The 22,734-nt window shown below is 38.2% G+C and overlaps 2 protein-coding genes across 2 annotated transcripts; both read right to left on the reverse strand.

The window, feature by feature from the left end:
* Nucleotides 1-292: 292 nt before the first annotated feature.
* Nucleotides 293-9,424, reverse strand: LOC125269190 (beta-mannosidase-like). Its single transcript, XM_048192021.1, has 9 exons — nt 9,323-9,424; nt 9,153-9,247; nt 7,597-7,764; nt 7,303-7,521; nt 4,650-4,814; nt 4,347-4,491; nt 3,884-4,029; nt 3,178-3,438; nt 293-695 (listed from the first exon to the last, which is right to left on the reverse strand). Exons 2-9 carry the CDS (start codon nt 9,210-9,212, stop codon nt 465-467), a joined length of 1,395 nt encoding a protein of 464 aa, XP_048047978.1. The 5' UTR covers nt 9,213-9,247; nt 9,323-9,424; the 3' UTR covers nt 293-464.
* Nucleotides 9,425-9,903: 479 nt separating this feature from the next.
* LOC125269191 (leukocyte elastase inhibitor-like) lies at nt 9,904-21,254 on the reverse strand. The gene is given in 8 exon segments (XM_048192022.1): nt 9,904-10,664; nt 10,736-10,854; nt 10,857-10,902; nt 11,524-11,666; nt 13,136-13,253; nt 16,864-17,004; nt 17,702-17,876; nt 21,122-21,254. Coding segments are annotated over 7 exon segments (1,134 nt in total). The 5' UTR covers nt 17,870-17,876; nt 21,122-21,254; the 3' UTR covers nt 9,904-10,265.
* Between the last annotated feature and the right edge of the window lie 1,480 nt (nt 21,255-22,734).

Below are 22,734 nucleotides of genomic sequence, written 5' to 3' on the forward strand. Positions count from 1 at the left end.
TTTTGTTAATTAATGCAGGTAACTAATGTTAACAAATAGAACCATAAGCAGTCATTAACAGGGCCATCCTGAGCAGAAAAGATTCATAACGCTCCGAAGCTTCCTGAAGCAGTGTTTTAAAATCGGCCATCACTATATAAGTCGTTATTTTGTTTTTTTGGCGCACCAAAAATATTCTCGTCACTTTATAATATTAATATTGAACCACTGTACTCACATGAACTGATTTAAATATGTTTTTAGTGCATTAATGGATCTTGAGAGAGGAAATGTCATTGCTGGCTATGCAAGCCTCACTGAGCCATTGGATTTCATCAAAAATATCTTAATTTGTGTTCTGAAGATGAACGAAGGTCTTACGGTTGTGGAACGACATGAGGGTGAGTAATTAATGACATTATTTTCATTTGTGGGTGAACCAATCCTTTAAAGAAGCCGTGGGTCAGACAGCTGAAGCATCATGATCAGTAGACGTCTCTGAGAGACGTGAGGTGGAGATTTGCAGTGATTTCTTCGGCAGTGGTGGGTCTCCATGCTCCAAAAGTAACTGTGGATGTGTTAGACAGCATCAGGAAGCCATTGACATTAAAGTGACCGGGAATATCATCAACATCCAGCCAAACGTACACGGCGGGAAAGGAGCAGTGCAGAGTCACGACAAAACTCTGAACAATCCCAGCATCCTTTACAGTGAACTGCAACACACAAATAAAATAAACCTGTCAGTCATTTGAGGAACTTCCTGGATCAAAGTCAGAATTGGAAACATCTTGAAAAAAATGTGTCTTTTTCCACAAATTTTGTATGTTTGCAAATTGTATAATATCCGTAGCTACACATTTCTAGTAATTGTGCAGTTAATTCTCATATTGCATTTTCAGAAAGTTTTGGAATATTTTTCCTCTCCCCAAATTTGTCACTACCGAAACACAATAATAAATAATTTAATAAGAAGAGTCACGTTGACCTATTAAGATTTTGTTTACATCTACCTTGGAAATATATTTTTTGCTATTTTTTTAAAAAAGTTTTCACAGGTAAATCAATAACAAATACAATTTGAACAATATTTCAAGTGTAATTTATGAGATTTGTTGTATTTTGAATCCAATCTTTCTTTGTAAAGTCATAAAGTTTATCAAACTGATTTCAAAGTGAAGGATTCATTAGTTTGAATAAACATTGAACCAAACACTATAATAACATCTGAGTTGATCATTCAATATACTTTATTTCTGACAAATCATCCCATGTTTCGGTCGTGATGCACAGTTTCAGTAGTGACAGTAATGTGTTGGTAGTGACCACATCACATGACACAATTTAACTCGCATACTAAAACATATTAAAATACTAATGATTTGCATAACTGTACTAAAATTGTGTTTCTTTCCCCCAAATAAATGATAATGTGTTCACTTTTGTCACTACCAAAACTATGATGTCACTACCGAAACTTCACCACATGTTTCAGTAGTGACAATTTCAGACACTTTTGAGCCGCTCAAAGATGATGATCAGCACATGGTTATCTAACACAGATCTGAACAGTTGAACACACATAAAAACTACATTTAATGGAAAAAACAGCCAGAAAAGTTTGTTTAATTGCAGAAAAAGGTGTTTGTTAGTGACGTTCCTTAAAGCTCCACACAGATTTTCAGGCTTCTGAACACATTTAACTCAGAATGATGATGATCTGCTGTGAAAGAGAGGCTGTGAGGAGGAACACAGGAATATTGCCTGAAGTGTGTTAAAATCAGTCTCAGACAATGACTCAAACACACACTGTTTCGGTGGTGACGTGAACATGAGGGACACATTTTTAACATAAAGATTCAAGATTTAAAAATAAAATGTAAAATAAATAATTTAACTTCATTTAAATAAATAAATAAATAAATAAATAACTGAATTTTTTTTAAAAATTATTTCAACATTTTCACAAGTGTAAATCTAGGGGTCAGGGTTCAGGATAGACTCCTCCCAATTGAAAGTACCCAATAAATGATGATTTTATATATATTAATCTTACTGATATTTTAAATATTATTGTGGGATTCAGTAGATAATAGAAGGATCTTAGTAAACATCTCAAATTTAAATACTTAAAGGTGCCATCGAATTGAAAATTGAATTTACCTCGGCATAATTAACAAGAGTTCAGTACATGGAAATGACATACAGTGAGTCTCAAACACCATTGTTTCCTCCTTCTTATATAAATCTCATTTGTTTAAAAGACCTCCGAAGAACAGGCGAATCTCAACATAACACCGACTGTTACGTAACAGTCGGGATCATTAATATGTACGCCCCCAATATTTGCATATGCCAGCTCATGTTCAAGGCATTACACAAGGGCAGCCAGTATTAACATCTGGATCTGTGCACAGCTGAATCATCAGACTAGGTAAGCAAGCAAGAACAATAGTGAAAAATGGCAGATGGAGCAATAATAACTGACATGATCCATGATATCATGATATTTTTAGTGATATTTGTAAATTGTCTATCTAAATGTTTCGTTAGCATGTTGCTAATGTACTGTTAAATGTGGTTAAAGTTACCATCGTTTCTTACTGTATTCACGGAGACAAGAGCCGTCGCTATTTTCATTATTAAACACTTGCAGTCTGTATAATTCATAAACACATCTTCATTCTTTATAAATCTCTCCAACAGTGTGTAATGTTAGGTTTAGCCACGGAGCACTATCAAATCAAATGTAAACATCCAAATAAATACTATTCTCACATTAGACATGCTGCATGACGAACACTTTGTAAAGATCCATTCTGAGGGTTATATTAGCTGTGTGAACTTTGTTTATGCTGTGATAGAGTCGAGAGCTCAGGAGGGGGCGGAGAGCGCGCGATTTAAAGGGGCCGCAGCCTGAATCGGCGCATTTCTAATGATGCCTCAAAATATGCAGTTAAAAAAAATGAATTTAAAAAAAATCTATGGGGTATTTTGAGCTGAAACTTCACAGACACATTCAGGAGACACCTTAGACTTATATTACATCTTGTGAAAGAACGTTCGATGGCACCTTTAAATGCTTTTTTAATGTGTTTTTGGTTGTGGGACAGCAGTTTCTGTAGAATGGAAATAACGAGATGTCAATTTCGTTCAGTGGCGTCTATCGCAGCAGATGAGTGCTTCAGCGTCTCTCACCGTGATGCCGGGTTTCTGCAAACCTTCCGCGTGTCGTGGAGAGCTGAGGAAGATGTGATTGAGAGGGCTGATCATTTGACCTTCTGGGCTACTGAGGTGAAAGGTGACGACGCAGGAGCGCCGAGTGCAGCTCCCACATTGCTCCAGGAGAGCGGATATGGGATGCTGAAACACAAGCGTGCTTCCTCCTGCTTTTACTGCAGTCACATTAGACTCTAGAGAGCAAACGGCATCAAAGCTGCTCCAGCTGAAGAACTTCACCTGTGTGAACATGACCAAAACTGATCAAAATTCATTCATTTACTAATGCAAGTCAACACAAATGAAAGCATGCACTAGTAAGCCTGATATTAGATGTAGTTTGTCCAAAACGAACTAGAAACATGCTTGAGCTCACGAGGGTGAGTAAACTGTCCCTTTAACCCTGGGTCATTCTCTAAACCTTTGAATAAAACAAATCCTGGGTTATCTTGCTTCACATTTCACACTGCTCATAATTTACCCAGGGTTAACAATTAATCCTGGTTATACGTAAACCATTGTTTCACCCTGGGGTAACATTCTCATTTGCATATTTGCAGTGATTGGATCACTTTAAATTAAATCAATAACATGTCAAACAATTTCGATCTAACATTCTGTTCTGCAACAGATGATCATTGTAGTGTATAATAACAACTTGTGTTACCAAGCGCTGCCATCGTACCGTGGCTTTGACCTTGTGCTGCTCAGAGTGTGTGTCAGAGACGGCGTAAATCAGCAGGTCTCCCTCATCCTCGACCGCCGCCGAGAGGACGGGAGCGAAAAAATCTGCAGCCCAGTAGTGCAGCATCTTCCATTTACCACCAAACTCTGAATGTGCGACAGTTTTTAACAATTAACTCATAAATGACCATTAAAATGACATCTGATAAACAAGGATCTTTCAGCTATATAGAGATGAACAACATTCGTTACAACACAACAAATGCTACTCTTACTTAGATTTTTTGTCTTGTTTCCAGTCCATTTCAAACCGAAAGTGAGATTATTTTGCTTGTTTTAAGGAAAAACTTACTTAATTTTGACTTCTTTTTTTCTGAAAACAAGACTAATTTTTACTTGTCTAGAAAATGCTTCTTGATTTAAGGCATGTTTAGATATTTGCAGTGTATTCATTATTCATTTACCTACAGAGGACCAGGATGGCCCCTGCCAGATGTCATTGAGCTGCCAGTAAAGAGTGCCCATTGTATGACCTTTGCCCTCGACGATGTCACTGCGGCTGCGGCGGTAGAACTCTGTTTGAATCTTCACACACTGCGCCTGCATCACCTGATCAAACCAAAGCGTGTGAAATCATCTGACATATACACTACAGTTCGAGGGTTTGGGTCTGTAAGATTTATTTGTGTTTTTGACAGAAGTCTCTTGATCAAGAATACAGTAATGTTGTACAGTAATTATACTGTAAATCTGAATCAGTGTATGACCTGAGTGATGTAAAGAGTGTCTCTGTATCTCTGCACCGGGTCGGAGCGGTTGGGGAGGATGTAATGTAGTTCTGCTTGCTTCAGCATCTGCTGATTCCCATCTTCATGATGCTGCCGATGAGACGAGAAATTACTGCTGAAATCCCAGTCTGAAGACACTGAGACCTGTTTGGAGCGGAGGAGTTGGGAAATAAGAGGGCTTATGCATTATGAATGTGTTGTAATTCCATTGTTGGACACTGGGGGGAGTGTGGGTCTAACAACTGCAGGTGGACGCAAGCTTGTGGGATTACTGTGTGTTTGTGCATCAGAACTAGGGCTGCACGATTAATCGCATGTGATTGTCATGCGTGTCTCGTCAGTAAAGCCGGTTCTGTGATTAGCGGTAAATGTCCATCACCTGCTTTCAAATGGAGCGGCACTTAATATACAGAGCCGTAGTTCGCGGACAAGCTACGCAATATCGTGTTCATAATCGAAGGCGATTCATCTGCAATTATGAACGTGATATTGCGTAGCTTGTCGTGCAGCCCTAATCAGAACTGTACGTTTAAAGGGTTAGTTCACCCAAAAATGAAAGTAATGTCATTTATTACTCACCCTCATGCCGTTCCACACCCGTAAGACCTTCATTCATCTTCAGAACACAAATTAAGATATTTTTGATGAAATCCAGTTTCCTCTCTCAAGATCCATTAATGTACTAAAAACATATTTAAATCAGGTCATGTGAGTACAGTGGTTCAATATTAATATTATAAAGCCACGAGAATATTTTTGGTGCGCCAAAAAAACACAAAAAAAACCCCGACTTATTTAGTGATGGCCGATTTCAAAACACTGCTTCAGGAAGCTTTACGAATCGAATCAGTGACTCAGAGCACCAAAGTCACATGATTTCAGCAGTTTGATAGGAGATCTGAGTCACTGATTCAATTTGTAAAGCTTCCTGAAGCAGTGTTTTGAAATCGGCCATCAGTATATTGTTGAAAAATCATTATTTTGGGGGTTTTTTGGCACACAAAAAGTATTCTCAACACTTAATCACTTAATATTGAACCACTGTACTCACATGAACTGATTTAAATATGTTTTTAGTACATTAATGGATCTTGAGAGAGGAAATGTCATTGCTGGCTATGCAGGCCTCACTGAGCCATCGGATTTCATCAAAAATATCTTAATTTTTGTTCTGAAGATGAATGAAGGTCTTACGGGTGTGGAACGACATGAGGGAGAGTAATTAATGACATTATTTTCATTTTTGGGTGAACTAACCCTTTAAACATCTATGAGCTTTATGATAAATAAATTTGATAAACGCAGTATTGGACTGGAAGCGTCCGGTTTGGATCTCAACCCAACAACAGATGGTCATTTGTCACTTCACACCTAACCTGCACTAGTAGTGTACTTCAAATCTTAAGTGCATTTAAAAAACCGTACATGCAAAAAATATATTAATGAAATAAAAGGCCACGCAGAGTAGTTGCCTGACTGCATTTCTTAAAAAGTGCATTTTGTAATAATGTTGAAGTACACTTTAAATCATCTTTTGTTGTGTTGACGTAGTACACTTATTTTGATGTGTTGGCTAACATACTAACGCACATGTATAAGTACTTGATTATACTTGATTATATTTGATATTGCATTTAAAAGTTAATATACTTTAAATGTACTACATTGCAACTTCAATTCAAATGTGTGATTACAATCATATTTAAACACACGTTTCAATAGAAATTACAATAACCATATTTCAAAAACAATAGAATTATAAAATTACAAAAATTAGTAATTTGTAAGTAATCACTGAAAATACATATGGAGATGTTCTTAAGACTAAGACTTTACAAAGTTCAGCTATTGGCTAATTTAATATAAAGTTAAACTATAAAACATTTTCATTTAATTCCAATTAACACGCAACTGTTTGAAAACATTACATTCAGTTCGCACTTAAAGTATATTATTTCCAAGTATATTATTTCCATAAGTATTCTTTTTAGAAGTATGCTAAAGTGTACTTTTTGTTACAAGGGATGTCAATGAAAGACTATTTTTTATTGTACTTACGTAATGTGCTCTGATGAATTGTTGAATTAGGCCCAAAGTGTGTTTTTCATAAACACTGTCGAACATAAACATCCTTGTATTCTGTCATGCTAGAGTTGAGGGTACTTTCTAACCTCTTCACACCATTCTCTCGTCTATGTCTTCCTCCACTGTCGCTGTAGCTTGCACGTGTTCCTGTTCTGTTTATGCAGTTTTTTTCGACTACCTTGTGAATCGACGCCCCCAGAGCACGGCTGCCACCTTGTGGATAAACTAATTACTGCAAAACAATTAAACGGTACAGTACACGCATACTATTCTGGTGTCGAAATTCATGTCACGTGCACTGTGCGCTGACCCTCGTGTACGTGTGAAAAGTGAAGTATACTTTGGTCTTTAGCTCAACCAGAAGCATGCGTTTGTGGCGGGAGCCTGAACTATTTGCTTGTTCGAACAATCGAAGATGGAAAGTCTTTACTTGTGCAGTTCAGTTTGGTTCCACTACTGGCATAAAAAGGACACACTTCACCTTTTAAACTAGTGACATTAGTCGGATTTGCGGTCACAAAAATAAACCAGTAAAAGCAGAAAGTACCTTACGGAGGGTGGAAAACGAAGGCCAGGACTGGAAGCCGTACTCAGAGGCGAAGCGCGTGCGTGGGAAAGCAGTCCAGTTCCAGCAATCGTTGTAATAGCTATAGTAGTGCGTGTCGCCATAGTGGGGGTCATAGGGGTCATGAGCCACCCAGCCTTCCTTCTCTGACTCGACCCCATTGGTTGGGCTGGACACTAGAAACGGACGCGTGCCGTCCTCCTGAATTAAAGCACAGCATCCGCTGATAACACTGAAGGCAGAAGTGTGATGTAAGTCTGTGTGTGTCAGTCTCACCTGCAGCACGAGGTCTCTGATGTTCTCCACGTACAGACTGACGTAATCTCTCACGTACAGCGGCCGCTCGGCAGCAGAGATGTTGAACCAGTCAGCTGCCATGGCAGCTTCATTCTCGTTGTTCCCGCTCCAGATGACCACAGACAGGTGAGATTTCAACCGGCGAACCTGAAGCACAATAATAAAAGTGCAAACAATGACTACTGAGATAAAGCTGTTTTTCTGAGCATCAGATCTAGGACTGTCACGATTGCAATTTACCCGTGTTGAGTAACCAGGAATATATATATATATATAATATAGGGGAAGTGGCACATTCCACGGATGAGAATCCCATCTCTGCACATGCTGTGAGTTTGGATCGATTCTAATGTTCATCTGGGAACGCAATGAGCCATTTCATCAGATTTGTGAGGTAAATTATTTATAAACCTGTGAAATGTTCATTGTGATTTCAAAATAAAAGTTTAAACTCTCGCTCTAAGTTTGCATGTTGCATATTCATATTCATGAATTATTACAGTGGCTGTAGCATTTCTATTGTAAAGAAGTGGCCAAATATTAAAGATTAAGTAAAGATTTGAATTAAACAAGGATTAGATCTGCTGTAAGGTCGTTGTTGTTATTTTTTCTTAGAATAAAGTATTCTAATAAACCTGCTTCACTCCTTAATGGTGCCATAGAATTGAAATTGAATTTACCTTGGCATAGTTGAATAATAAGAGTTCTATACATGGAAATTACATATAGTGTTTCCTCCGTCATGTGAACATCTCATGCGTTACGCAACAGTCGGGATCATTATTATTTACACCCTTAAAATTTGCATATACCAGCCCATGTTCAAGGCAAGCCTCATTCAGAATCGAATGTTAACAAAATACTGACGTGATCTGATGTGCTGCTTCACCAACCGTTTGTAAAGATCCATTCTGAGAGTTATATTTCCTATGTATTACTACAACCTCTGTAGGATTTATGCAATGTTTAGAGGTGTAAAGCATTTAAAGCATCAAACAGAGTTTATCAGTGACTCGCGCCAAAACTCCCATTTTATTCATCGAATCTCTTAGTTACATCATGTTTGCACTGTTAGTTATGATGAAAGCATTAGTTAGTGAGCAGAATGACGAGATCACTGCTTTCATGAGCTCAACAACATGTCTGTGATCGACTACATGTTCATCACTGCAACCTTTCATGCCATGATCTAAATATATATATAAATAACACTTTTCACGATTATTTAACCTGTAGAGCTGTAGTAGTAAAAATGTGCTAAAAAAGAGAGTACATTTTGGCTATTTCATATGCAAATATGTTAGCCAATCACAGCAGTGGGCGTTTACACTGAAGTCTCACAGCAGACACGCCCCTTAAAACAGAGCGCTCAAATCAGAGGATAAAATCAGGGTTTTATTTCTAAATTATGACCATTTTTGATGTGAAAATCATACTATCATTATAAGTGTATCCTAGGAAACATTATAAAATGATAAAACAACGCAGGTCATGACCCCTTTAACACTCCAGCTCTGAATCAGAGGGTTTCTGACCTCACATGAGCAGGCACTGAGAATGATGTAGTGTAGGTCCAGTTGTCCAGTGAAATCCATCTGTAGTTCAGGTCATTAAACCTGTAATATGGATCCTGTTGACACAGAATAAAGTTAATTTCTCAGTGAATGACTCTGAATGGAAGAATGGAAGTGTGTCTGTTATATACCGAGATGAAGAGCAGTGTGAACACAGCCCGGGACCTCGGCGCTGACAGAAACAGACGAGTTCGAGTTCAGCAGCTTCCATTCCCCGTCCAGAGAGAAGATCTCAGCGCCCGCAGCGTCTTACAGGCAAAAGCACGCAAAGCACCAAACCGTGTGATTCATGCCAACTTTACACCACCAAACTCATCTCTGACCACCTGAAGCCGTAAACACTGTTCTCTGCTGCACTTCAAGTTACCGTTACTTAAGCTGGACAACCTTTCCTTCTAAAGCTGCTGTACAGCCAAGATTATATTCCCTCTTTCACTGAAAAAGCTGCTTTGACACAATCTGTAATCATTATAAATAAAGGTGACTAGACAGTATTATTTTTATATATTTGCTGTGTGAGTTGTCACTAAATAAAACATTTAAAAAAAACTGTAGAGAGTGGTTTTGCCCGGTTACTTTGGAAGAATTAACTGGAAAGGACACAGAATGTATCTTTGTGAGAATTGAGATGTGCCGTGATCAATAAACCTTCACTGCAAAACTACTGCATCTATTAAAACACAATAAAGGATCAAGCAAAACACAGGTTTCATTTTATTTTTTGAACAATCACAAGTTCTTTATTCATAATGTTGCAAGCACCTTTAGAGTAAATGCATAAACAATTTCACTCCAGATTATTCAATAGAGGAAACAACACAGGCACTGGGGAATTAAGGCAAAAGGACATTTCAACACATGTAGCGCACAGACCAGAACCCTGATCCCTCATCTACCAGTATTATTCTCTGTTTTTACTGTTATTTCTGTTCCTTATGTTCTATTTTTATTATTCTTCTTTATGTAAAGCACTTTGAATTACCATTGTGTATGAAATGTGCTATACAAATAAAATTGCCTTGCCTTGCCTAAACTGATCAAACCCATCAGCAAGTTGTCACATGAGTCGGGATCTCAAGGAGAGCAGACGCGTCCGCAGAACAGAACGCTCTTAGAGGGATTGTGGCGTATGAAGAAGAGGAAAGGGTGATTGGCGCAGAAGCGTGTCGGTAAGCAGTTCGCCACGACAACAGCACCGGTGGCTGCAGCCGCCTCCGTCCCCTCTTCATTCACTTCAACAAAGGACTTATGCACCACCTTAGACAGCACCAGATCTTCGCTGGGGGAAATTCCTGTAAAATTGGCTTTCTGCAAGTCAAACGCATCCACCATTCCCAGGCTGATCAGAAGATCGTTCATGTTATAGGTTTCCTCCATCTTGAATCTGGGCAGAGACACTTTGACTTCCAGAAGATCCATCATGTCAGGTCGGGTCCACTTCATGAAGTTCTCGTAGGTCAGCGCGCTCTCCAGCTGGACAAGAGAGTCGTGTTAAAGTGTTAGACAACACACCAGATCTACTGATGAAACGCCTGCTGTCTCACCTTCTGAAGGCCGGTGGTGTCGTCCTCCATGGCGTTGGGAAGCATGATCAGCATACTGAGCTCTTTCCCCACATACGGCAGCTCGAGAATCTGACAGTTCATTTCAGGAATGAAGGAAAAGGAAACTTGGCCTTCTGGGACATCATCCGCACTGGCTTCGATTCATTCTGTAAACCATCAATGAAGACGTATCGCAGTCTGGTTAGAGTATCACATGACTAGCTGCACAAATCATCGAGGAGGAAACAACAGGAATATGAAACATTCCATGAAGAAATGAAGAATACACAACACGGATCAGTCTGCCCTCCATCCAAGATACGCATTTCAAAAGAGATCATCAAAATAATCACATCACATGCAGCAAACGGCATCTTCAGTGTCTCTCATCAGGAATGAGATCGATGACAACGAGAACTAAAACAGAACTGATTCTTCCCACAAAACATCCCTGTAATCTGGACATGATGTCACCCATTTCAATATGCCACACTCAATTATATCGACCTGCTGCACACTTTCACCATGTTGGATGTTTCACAAGCTGGATGATGACATCACTGTTTTCTGCTTTACAGGTGAATCAAACTCTTTTCATAACTGATGTACTTTACACAGTTATTGAATCAAAACACAATGGTACACAAGTTCCACACACAATGGTAATTCATGCAAATTAAAGATAAACAGACGTACAAGTCAAACCATGTCAGAAAGTTTTCATTTAAAAATAGATGATTAAACACGTAAAATAATAATGCAGAGCAGTGCGTAAGAGCGAATCTTACCTTGTTCAGCTTGAACTGATCATCTCGGGTGTGTTTCTTTCTGAACTTCCTCTCCCAGTTGCCCTTGAAGTAGATGGCGTTCACCAGCACCAGTCTGGTCAGTGAATTCACGTCCCCTTTAGCCAGCAGGTCCTTGATCTTCTCTACAGTTATAAATCGTCTTTAAAACTGACACAGCAGGAATTTCTCAAATCAAGCGATTTTATTAGTAGTACTGTTTTCACTCTGTACATGCTACCCTTGGGAGATATCATTAGGAAGCATGGCGTTAGTTTTCATTGTTACGCTGATGATACTCAGCTCTATATTTCTTCACGCCCTGACGAAACTTACCAATTCACAAAATTAACAGAATGCATAGCTGATATAAAAAACTGGATGACCAGTAATTTCCTACTACTAAATTCAGAAGTGTCAACTAAACTATCCCCTGGGATGGCCTTGTAGCAACTCATAATGTAATAACTGCACATAATGTAATAAGTATTGCATTATTATTGTAATACAACGTTCATAATGTAATAATTTTCTCAAAATGTAATGAAATCTTAAGCTCATACTGTAATGATTTTGACTTTATGAGAAATTACATTATGAACTCACTCATTTTCATAATTGTAATAGATTTTTTTAAACATAAAAATAGTATAATAGTATAATCTTAGTCTTAAACTACCTGCAACTACTACTTACATACTGTTAAATTACAAACAGTGTTAAATACCAACACTGTGTAAAAATGTAAAACCACAGTATCGAGCAATGAGGTGTGTGTGTGTGTGTGTGTGTGTGTGTGTTGCATTTCGCAGGTAGTAAAAATGTACTTTTTTCGCAGATAGTAAAAACTGTAAGAGAATACTATTTTTATGTTGTAAAAGCTATTACAATTATTACAATTATGAAAATATGACATGTTTTTGGTGAGTTCATTAATGCAATAAATTTCTCATAATGTAAAAATTATTACATTATGAGCTCAATATTTTATTACATTTTGAGAAAATTATTACATTATGAACATTTTATTACAATAATAATGTAATACTTCTTTATGTGCAGTTTTTTCATTATGAGTTGCTACAGGCCTCCTTCCCTTTTCTTTCCTATTGTATAGATAAAATGTTATCAAAATTATTCCAGTTCGTTTGGATCCACGAAAATGACTAATTTTTCTGTATTATGTGGGCCAGACAAGTGATTCGGCAATGTCACTTTGTAAAAAAGACAGCGCACACACACATTCAAACGCACAAACCCATAGACTAAACACGTAAATAAATGGCATTGAAAGTCTTCTGTTTTCAGTTAAAAAGGCCTAAGTTAATGATTAACTATTTTTTTACAACAGAAGTGATTCAGTCAAAAACCAACTTTAGCTCAATAACTTGTTCCTAGAGCTGCTGTAAAGCCAAAACAATCTGTCCAATAATTTTCCTATCGTCACTGTGAAGCTGCTCTGAAAATCTGTATTGTAAAAAGCGGTATATAAATGAAGATGACTTCAGTAATACAGCACTTAATCGATGAAGTGATGTCACATTACTGACATCACTGTGCTCTTTCTTCCTAACATTGCGTTAAGTTTCAGAAGAGGTTCGAACTGCTGCTCCACCTTGTGTCTGTTTCTCCACCCAGCTGTTGATGTTGACCCGCGCCGCGTCCGCCTGACCGATGAAGTCCACCGTCTCCAGTTCAGCCTGATACAGGCTCTTTGTGTCACTGAGAAATTTCTGTAACAACACAGAGGAAAAATTAAGACACAAATCATTGTTCATTTCAGTGATAAAAATTGAGTAGGTTTTGTTAAAATTTACAATTTTTAGCAATTTTCTCAGGTTTCGTCTATGAAGCAAACACCCTTTTTCCTGTTTTCTGCTTCTGCTGTATTCTGGAGCTGATAGGATCAGTCCTGCAGCTATAATGCTGTGGATGTCAGTGTGGTTTGCATGTTTGCATGTAATGTGTGAGAGAGAGACGTTATACTGTACTGCAGTGGTTCTCCACCGGGGGGCTGCGAGATAACTTCACAATGAATTTCTGTAATTCTTTAGTTTTATTATTAATGCGTTAAGTTGAAAAATAACAAAACGCGACCTCTCTCATGTGTCATGTGTTTGGACTTTCTGTTAGCATTTGTCACATGACTCCCTTCAGTTTCCCGCCACTTGTTTGTTTCCATGGTTACCATCATTAGTTGTTGTTTCAGCTATTAATCATATCATTTGTTCATTATTTAACTCTTTCCTGCACTCCTTGTCCAGTCTCTGTTGTCTTTAGATGTGTTTGCACCATCCGTTTCCCTGCCTTTTGAGTTTGATTAAAGTCTTTGAGTTTTTGAAAACCTGTTTCCTCTGCCTTCTCTGGACCTCATCCATACATCGTTACACTCATGTTCTGTCATCGATTGTTTCGGATCAGTCCAAGCCGCTTCTCATCGCGCTGTGTGTGAAATACAAACTGAACGGTAGCTCAAAACTCCCAACCGCTGTACGCAAGCTACAACTTTCGCTTGGATAAATCAAACCAGTGTCTAGCTAGTAAAGTTTTGAGGGATGACGACTGTAGGTAAAGATGATTACAGTGACATACGATTACAGTGACATACAGGAGCCCTTTAGGCATGTGTGAGTCCATTATTATTGATGTACAAACAAACCATGTATGTGCGCTCTCGCCGTACTGATCCCCATAACATCGTAGTTTTGCACGCACACACTTCAGTATAGGCTATTGTCAACATTGGTGTCCTGCGATGGATGCTCGAGTTTGTGAGGGTCAGTGATGTTTATGTGAATGAGGGTGTCAGACACTCCAAACACAGACACAAACACTTGCTCTGACGGAGGAACTGTTCACTGATGACTTCAACCTGCCTTCTGATCGATGTGTTTCTACACATTCAGAATGTTTGTTTTTATTTTACTTGTATTTCACTGTGTTTAGCCATTCTGAATGGATCCGTATAGTAGTCAAGCCAAGTCACCTTTATTTATATAGCGCTTTTTACAATGTAGATTGTGTCAAAGCAGCTTTACATTGATAACTGGTATATATTTTTCGCTGCACAGCAGCTCTTAAAGAATAGTGTCAATGCAGATAAGCACTGTTGAATAAATGTCAAGAATACTGTTGAATATCAAATGTCAGTAAAATGTCAAGTGTCCCCGACTAAGTAAGCCAAAGGCGACAGCGGAAAGGAACCCAAACTCCATCAGGTGACATCAGGTGGCAAATCGGTGTTAAAATGGAGAAAAAAAATCTTGGGAGAAACCAGGCTTAGTCGGGGGGCCAGTTCTCCTCTGGCAAACAAATCAAAGTATTTATTTCAGTTCCATCCAGTTGCGGATCGCATTCATCACGCCGGTATGGACGGTCTGTTGAGGAACTGTGGCACTGGCTGTCGTGTTGATGAGGCCTTCACAATGGATGATCTAGTCGACTCAATATAGTTATATATACAGTCAGGTCAAAGCGGCGGGTTTGTCCTGTTTGACTTATTTAAGAGTAAAGACTTAAATCGTAAAGAGTGTCTGCAGTGAAGAACTCAGGAGCTTTGAATCTGTCTTATATGTTGTTTAAAAAAACGTATAATAGAGCAGAGTGAGTTCTTTTATGAAGTTATAAAGCATAGCTTTAATTCACAAAATTTGTTTGCAAAAAGAATATTGAAGGTTTACATCTGTCTTGAATTAATTTTTTTCAAAAATAACATGCAGTAAAAGAGAAATAACACTAGCAAACAAATGTTTTTGTTAAATAAATGGTTTAAAAACAGAGACTTTTCTCTTTGCTGCAGATGTGCAGTATGGGAAATGTCAAACATCTCTTGCAGTGATGATTAGGAGAAGGAGCCTTTAAAGGTGCCCTAGAAGTAAAAATTTAATTTACCTCGGCATAGTTAAATAACAAGAGTTCAGTACATGGAAATGACATACAGTGAGTCTCAAACTCCATTGTTTCCTCCTTCTTATATAAATCTCATTTGTTTAAAAGACCTACGAAGAACAGGCAAATCTCAACATAACACCGACTGTTACGTAACAGTCGGGATCATTAATATGTACGCCCCCAATATTTGCATATGCCAGCCCATGTTCAAGGCATTACACAAGGGCAGCCAGTATTAACGTCTGGATCTGTGCACAGCTGAATCATCAGACTAGGTAAGCTAGCAAGAACAACAGCGAAAAATGGCAGATGGAGCAATAATAACTGACATGATCCATGATATCATGATATTTTTAGTGATATTTGTAAATTGTCTTTCTAAATGTTTCGTTAGCATGTTGCTAATGTACTGTTAAATGTGGTTAAAGTTACCATCGTTTCTTACTGTATTCACGGAGACAAGAGCCGTCGCTATTTTCATTTTTAAACACTTGCAGTCTGTATAATTCATAAACACAACTTCATTCTTTATAAATCTCTCCAACAGAGTAGCATTAGCCGTTAGCCACGGAGCACAGCCTCAAATTCATTCAGAATCAGATGTAAACAATATAACAGTATACCATACTCACATAATCCGACGCATGCATGCAGTATAACATTGCAGATGAACATTTTGTAAAGATCCATTTGAGGGTTACATTAGCTGTGTGAACTTTGTTACGGCACTGTAATAGTCGAGAGCTCGGGGGGGCGGGGAGCGAGAGGATTTAAAGGGGCCGCAGCCTGAATCGGCTCATATTTAATGATGCCCCAAAATAGGCAGTTAAAAAAATTAATAAAAAAATCTACAGGGTATTTTGAGCTGAAACTTCACAGACACATTCAGGGGACACCTTAGACTTATATTACATCTTGTGAAAGAACATTCTAGGGCACCTTTAAGTCAAAAGGGTTGGGAACAACAATTGTACTAAAGATCACGAATCTCAGCGCTGTGAACCTCTGCTGGCATCTAGTGGAAAAGCTTGGTACTGCCATGTTTGGTACAAAATCCTACTGAAAGCTAACTTTTTGAGATGATAACCTCTAATTTGGAACAGCTTATTTAAATTGATGGCTTTGAGTTTATAAAATTCAAATTTATAAAATGTATTTTAGTTCATAAATCATAAACTAAACTAAAACCTGTGTAACCTTTTGTTTAACTTTATATAATAATAATAATAAATAAAAACTTTCACTTCAACAATAATCTGCTAAAGGTCTTTTTTAAATGAGATCAAACTTAAGTCTGTGCTCCAAAACTTCAAATGTTCATGACAGTTTGACAGACTTTTGTCCTCTAAGGACCTCAGAGTAGCTTTTCTAAATCGGCACAGAAGGGTACAGCGGGTGAACAGCCATTCGAGCGTCACATGTTCTCTGTGTGTGTGAATGAACTGAGCTCACCTCAACAAATCGGTAGGACTGCTCTCCGTAGAGGCGGTTGGCGAGACTCAGCGCGTACGGAGCTCCTGCTTTGTTCATCTCGCTCAGGAGCTTGGTGAAGCCAGCGTGGATTTCACCCTTCGCTTCGGGAAACTGCAAAGTCTGGAGACAAACAGGCAATCACAGTTTCCTGCAGATAGTGATGACTTCTGAGAGTAAACATCTGAACCAAACACTAACCCTCTTCATCTGCCATAAAATAATGGGTTCAAAATCACAAAAGTCTTCATCAGAAAAAGTTACATTCAACTTTGCCTCCATACGGCTCAAGAAAATTACAATGTTTAACCAACTGTGTTATTCTGTAAAAAAACACTGAGAAAAGGGGTTTGTCACAATCAGATGATATGGAAGCATAAATATGGTTTCTTCAGCTCACAGACGGTGCTTTGAGCCGTTTTTTGCCGAAAATGTGATCAAAATTACTTACTCAAAATCATTTAATCATTTAATAAAACATGAATGTTTTGACTGTCATTCTGTCTATTCAAATTTGTCAATTTGTCAATAAATTCATCTAAAAAAATGACAGTAGAAGTTGCTTTATAGCTTGACTTACACACACTGATGATAACAGACCACTTCATAACAATTTACTGCCTTTCTGTGGTAATGATGACACACACACACACACACACACACACACACACAGATCATCATTTTGTGTCAAGGTACAGACTGAGACAAAACCAGCCACTCCATGAGCAAACACAGCATCACGTGATCAGCATGTGAAGTGATTTGTGCTTTCTTTATGCTGTTGTAAGTATAGTTTAGTTCTCGATGAGGTCAGACTCACCCGGGTCATCTGAGACGCCGTGTTTCCTCCTGCCCCGAGAGACAGCATGGAGAGAGCAGCAGAGATGCTGAGAGGAGAGTAGAAGACGTTTCCTGACGCGTTTCCATCGCGGATCTTCTGGAACAGATTGAGGGCGAACCGCGTCTGCGCTGCTGACAGATGCTCCATTCTCACACTGAACACACACACACACACACACATTACATTTGCAGATGAAATCAAAATTGACCTTATTTACTTTGTTAGTGCATATTACGAGTCTTGTGGTAAACAATTGATCCGTGCAAGTTAAAACACAGAAAAAAATTGTTTGTCGCAGTAATCTTTAATCAAAATCTGAAAAGTTACTTCCGGTCAGGAATGGCGTCCCTTCTCAGATGACGTCAGTTTGACGGCTTGGGTTGGAAACGCTTAAACCCCTCCCCTCTAACCGTTCGGCTGCTATGAGCGAGAGAAGGAGAGGAGGAGCGCTAAAGTAAAACCCCGCCCTCTATTCAATATTCCGTTTCACTTGGAAATAAACAGGGTAGAGTGGGGGAAAACGCCCCCCTTAAGGAAAATGTGACATTACAGTGAAACAAAACATAAATGTGACTAGAATTGCCATCCTGGTTTTGAGTGACTATGGCAGGAGTTATTCACCAAATATTAAAATTGCTCAGCCTTCATAATTAATTAGTATTTTGACTGAAAATATTTTTGTATAAAGGGGGTGTTTTGCCCCAGCGGTGTTTGCTTCATAGATCAACAGCAAAATTAACAGACTAGTTTTTAATCTCTAAAAGTAAAAGGCAAGTAATGTATCAACATGTATAGGCCTATATATATTAATATTTATTTGAGGAATTTCCAACATATCCGAATTTTTAACATTTGATAATTGATGTATTTGTTCACCACTATCACCAAGACAAACAGAAAACCCTAAATAAATATTAAACTTATAAATTTGTATATTTATGTAGTGAAATATATTCAATAAATGCATTAAAAGCCACTATGTTTTATCATTGGGTCACCTAACCACCTTCCATCAGTGAGCTAACTGTGCTATCAAGCTAGCCTAATGCTCACTTGAGGTAGGCTAATTATTATTTTTTTTTTTTTAATTTTGTTCAAATATTTTGATTTTACCACCTAGTTATACTGCATTAAGAGTAAAACAAAGGATTTGATAGACAGAAATATGTTATTATAGTAATTATGATAGAGAGAAACTATGCCCTCTGGGGAGCGTTTTACCCCATAAGCTACGACTTTTTTAAAAAATGTTTAATTTTAAAAATATAATTATATTCCTTATAAATAACATATCCTCTCAAACTACAGACTTCACTATTCATCTATCATACATCACTGTGATATTCTGCAGAACAATATTCTCTTAAACACTTTACTAATATCTGAAAATTATAGCGCTTATCATGTAATCCTCTTCTCTTCACATACGTCGCTGGTGTCACCTTCTCCAAGGAGATTTGTTTATCCCCGTTGTCAAACGTAGTGCATAGCAACAGTGAAAATGTATCTTGACTCCCTTAGTGGTTATTTTGGGAAAAACAGATGGGGGGCGTTTTCCCCCACTCTACCCTATGTCACAACACTTGAGAAAAGTCGTTTGCAACTTCCGGTTCACGCTAACTTCTTGAATACGGATAATAAATGAGGACACTCTGAATATGAAACACATGTTATATTTCAACTTTCACAGTTCGTTCTCGCGGCACGGATGTATCTGATACAAAAGAAACATCTCTAGTTGATTAGCAGTTATTTTGTTTTGTTGATCTGGCGCTGTAATGTGTTGTTTTGAGATCATGTTGAGTGCTCGTTCTCGCTGTTATCAGTGGCGCTCGTGCACGCTGCGCAGTCTTCACACGGACGAGCGCTTCAATCTATCGCTGTTGCGCCACAGAGAACCTATTCATTCCGGTGAAATCACAAACAAAATACAATATACAATCACTGATGAACATATTTGGTTTTAATGAGAAAAAAAATGAATAAAACAACACGAGGGCGGATTCGAGCCCTGAACCTCACTGAACCTCTGACACACAGTTCTACCCTTCGTCCATCAGTACAGTCTAATATTACATGAGGTTCAAAGTATTTATTGGCTAATGTAAATAGTTTCAAGACTAAAAATATACTGTATTATAGTAGATGTAAGGACGAAACTATCATATTAAATATTCACACACACACACACACACACACACACACACACACACACACACACACACACACACACACACTGTATGATTCTGTGTGATTTATAAGCCTTTTGAAAAGTGGAGACATGGGGTAATGTCCTCATAAGTCACCTCTTCTTGTAATACCTATGTCATACCCATGTCATTATACACATTTGTGTCCTGATATGTCACACACACACACACACACACACACACCTGTCCTACTCACTTTTTAAAACAGAGTTTCGCCACGACAACGCTGTTTATGAAGGCAATAAGAATCGTCGCATTTCTGCTGGAAAAGTGACTTCAGGGGCCGTATTCACAAAACATCTTAAGGCTAAAAGCAGCTCCTAACTTGCCGATTTAGGAGAAACTCTTAAAAATAATGGGCGTGTCAGTCCTAATTTTAGGAGTCCTAAATTTTTGCTCTAAGAGTATTTCACAAAGCATTTTAGCGCTAAAACTAGCTCCTAAATCTGTGAAACGTTAGTAGTCAAGAGGACTCCTAAATCACTAAGAGCAAATCACAAACAGTCCTAATCCACCCAAAGACACTGACACCATTGAGACAATAGCGATAGAGCCTTGGGTGCTGAACCTTTTCTTCATAAATGCAATACATTTTGAGTTATAGATTTGAATCTTTAACAAATAAATAAATATTATCTGATTACCTGTGCCAGTGGTTTTCATGAGTTCACACTTACAAATGATTGAATAGAGTAATATATATATATATATAACTGTATATACTAGTTTAATTAGTGACAGCCTACATTTTAAAACCTTTATTTTAATATGGAAACATGACACCTCATTTTACAATATTTCTATGATTAAATCGCTGACTCCTCCCCATCAGCCAATCACTGTGTGTATACTCCATAGCAACGAGGTCAACCCCGCCCTTACTCTTAGCTTAAGACTTCAGTCTATTCCTTTGTAAAAGTTGGTCTCAGCAGCTTTGTGAATAGCTTTTAAGAGAAAACTCTTAGCTAAGAACTTTTACTGCTATTTAGGAGAACTCTTAGTGGTAAGATAAAATGTTTTGTGAATACGGCCCCAGATGTTTAAGATTATCGTTAACAAAGACAGAAGGTTAGTAAACGTTTAGATGAAGTATCTCAGTATTTCAGCGTGTTCTTCTGATGGAGGCTTCAGTTATTCTTTAGCAATTATCAAAATGTGGTGCATATCTGAATCATTTAGAGTTACTCACATGATGTAAACCCGGCCTTCAGTTTCAGCAGTGACTGAATCTCCGGAGTGTCCGAGTTTATAAGAGCAGACACACCCTCACACACACACACACACACACACACACACACACACACACACACACACACACACACACACACCCTCACACACACACACACACACACACACACACACACACACACACACACACACACACACACACACACCCTCACACACACACACACACACACACACAGCGCGCGCACACACACACACACACACACACACACACACACACACACAGCGCGCGCACACGCACGCACACGCACACAGAACATATGATGATGTAATATAGGCTACAGGCTTATATATTTTAATGTTTAATAAATGGACTTAAACTTCATATAGTGGTCTGGATTCAAACTTTCTGACAAACACAGTGAAGCATTCATTCACGTGACTGGAAACAATGTGAGGCTTATTTCGCTTGATACGCACATTCCGCTCAGAGATAACAGAAAAAACCCAATAAATTCACGAAGCATCTACACACACACCGTTCATCATATTCATCAAGAGACAGTCGATCAGTCGAACGCAGTAATTGATTTGATCGGTTTTAAGGACAGCAAAAAAACAAAAAACAATCAATCTCTCTCTCTCTCTCACACACACACACACACACACACACACACACACACACACACACTTCTAGTAAACATCTGAACCAAACACTGACCATCTTCATCTGTCACAAAATAATGAGTTAAAAATCAGTACTGCTTCTCACTGTATGACTTGATTTACTCACCCTGGGCAGTAACAGACCATTGCCTAATAATTACTGCCTTTCTGTGGAAATGATGACACACACACACACACACACACACACACACACACACACACACACACACACACACACAGTTCCCTTTCCATACTTCACTCTGCCTATGGGGAAAGGTCTCCTGAATAACGCAGTGTAACTGCATCGTCATTGGTTCCTGAACACCAATTTCTTCTCTGATTTTCGACTCCCCCATTCATTTTCAAAGGTCATTTTTTTACCAATATAAGCTCAGATCGGTGAGGCCTACAATCAGTCATTTTCAAAAATAAATACAAAACATGTCCTAATTTAAAGAAAACAAGTTGACAAAAAGATTGAATCCAGTATTTAGTGATAAAATAGCATAACAAGTGATTTATAAGCTATTTTTGACTAGGAAAACACCACAAGTGTGATTTTATGCCTTTTTGTAATAAATAAAAACCAAAATAAAAACATTTCCAAACACACTTTCTGCTTAAACATTAAAGCACACTTGTGTGATTTGACAAAATTATCCACAAAAAAACTTTTTTTTCATTCAAATACTAAGGTGCCTACTCTCAGATAAATGAGGCCTACGATTAATCAGATGCAAAAAGAAACACAAAACCAGTCCTAAATGAAAGAAAACAAGCTGACAAAAAGATTTAATCCAATATTTGGTGATAATATAGCATAATGAGATATTTATAAGCAATTATTTGTAAGCCGGTCATTTTTGACCGGGAACACCGCAAATGTGACAAGATGAAAAACCTTCACCCCAAAAATATGAAAATTATCAAAAAAATTGATAAGTAGTTATA

This window comes from Megalobrama amblycephala, linkage group LG5 (genome assembly GCF_018812025.1).
Source record: "Megalobrama amblycephala isolate DHTTF-2021 linkage group LG5, ASM1881202v1, whole genome shotgun sequence".
NCBI classification, from domain to species: Eukaryota; Metazoa; Chordata; class Actinopteri; order Cypriniformes; family Xenocyprididae; genus Megalobrama; species Megalobrama amblycephala.

What these genes read in the sequence shown, in the direction of transcription:
- LOC125269190 (XM_048192021.1), bottom strand. Translation starts at nt 9,212, where the DNA reads ATGGATTTCACTGGACAACTGGACCTACACTACATCATTCTCAGTGCC. An exon ending in ACACTCTTTACATCACTCAG is followed by an intron (nt 4,492 to 4,649) that starts GTCATACACTGA and finishes TGGTTTGATCAG; the next exon opens with GTGATGCAGGCGCAGTGTGT. An exon ending in TGCAGAAACCCGGCATCACG is followed by an intron (nt 696 to 3,177) that starts GTGAGAGACGCT and finishes TGTGTGTTGCAG; the next exon opens with TTCACTGTAAAGGATGCTGG.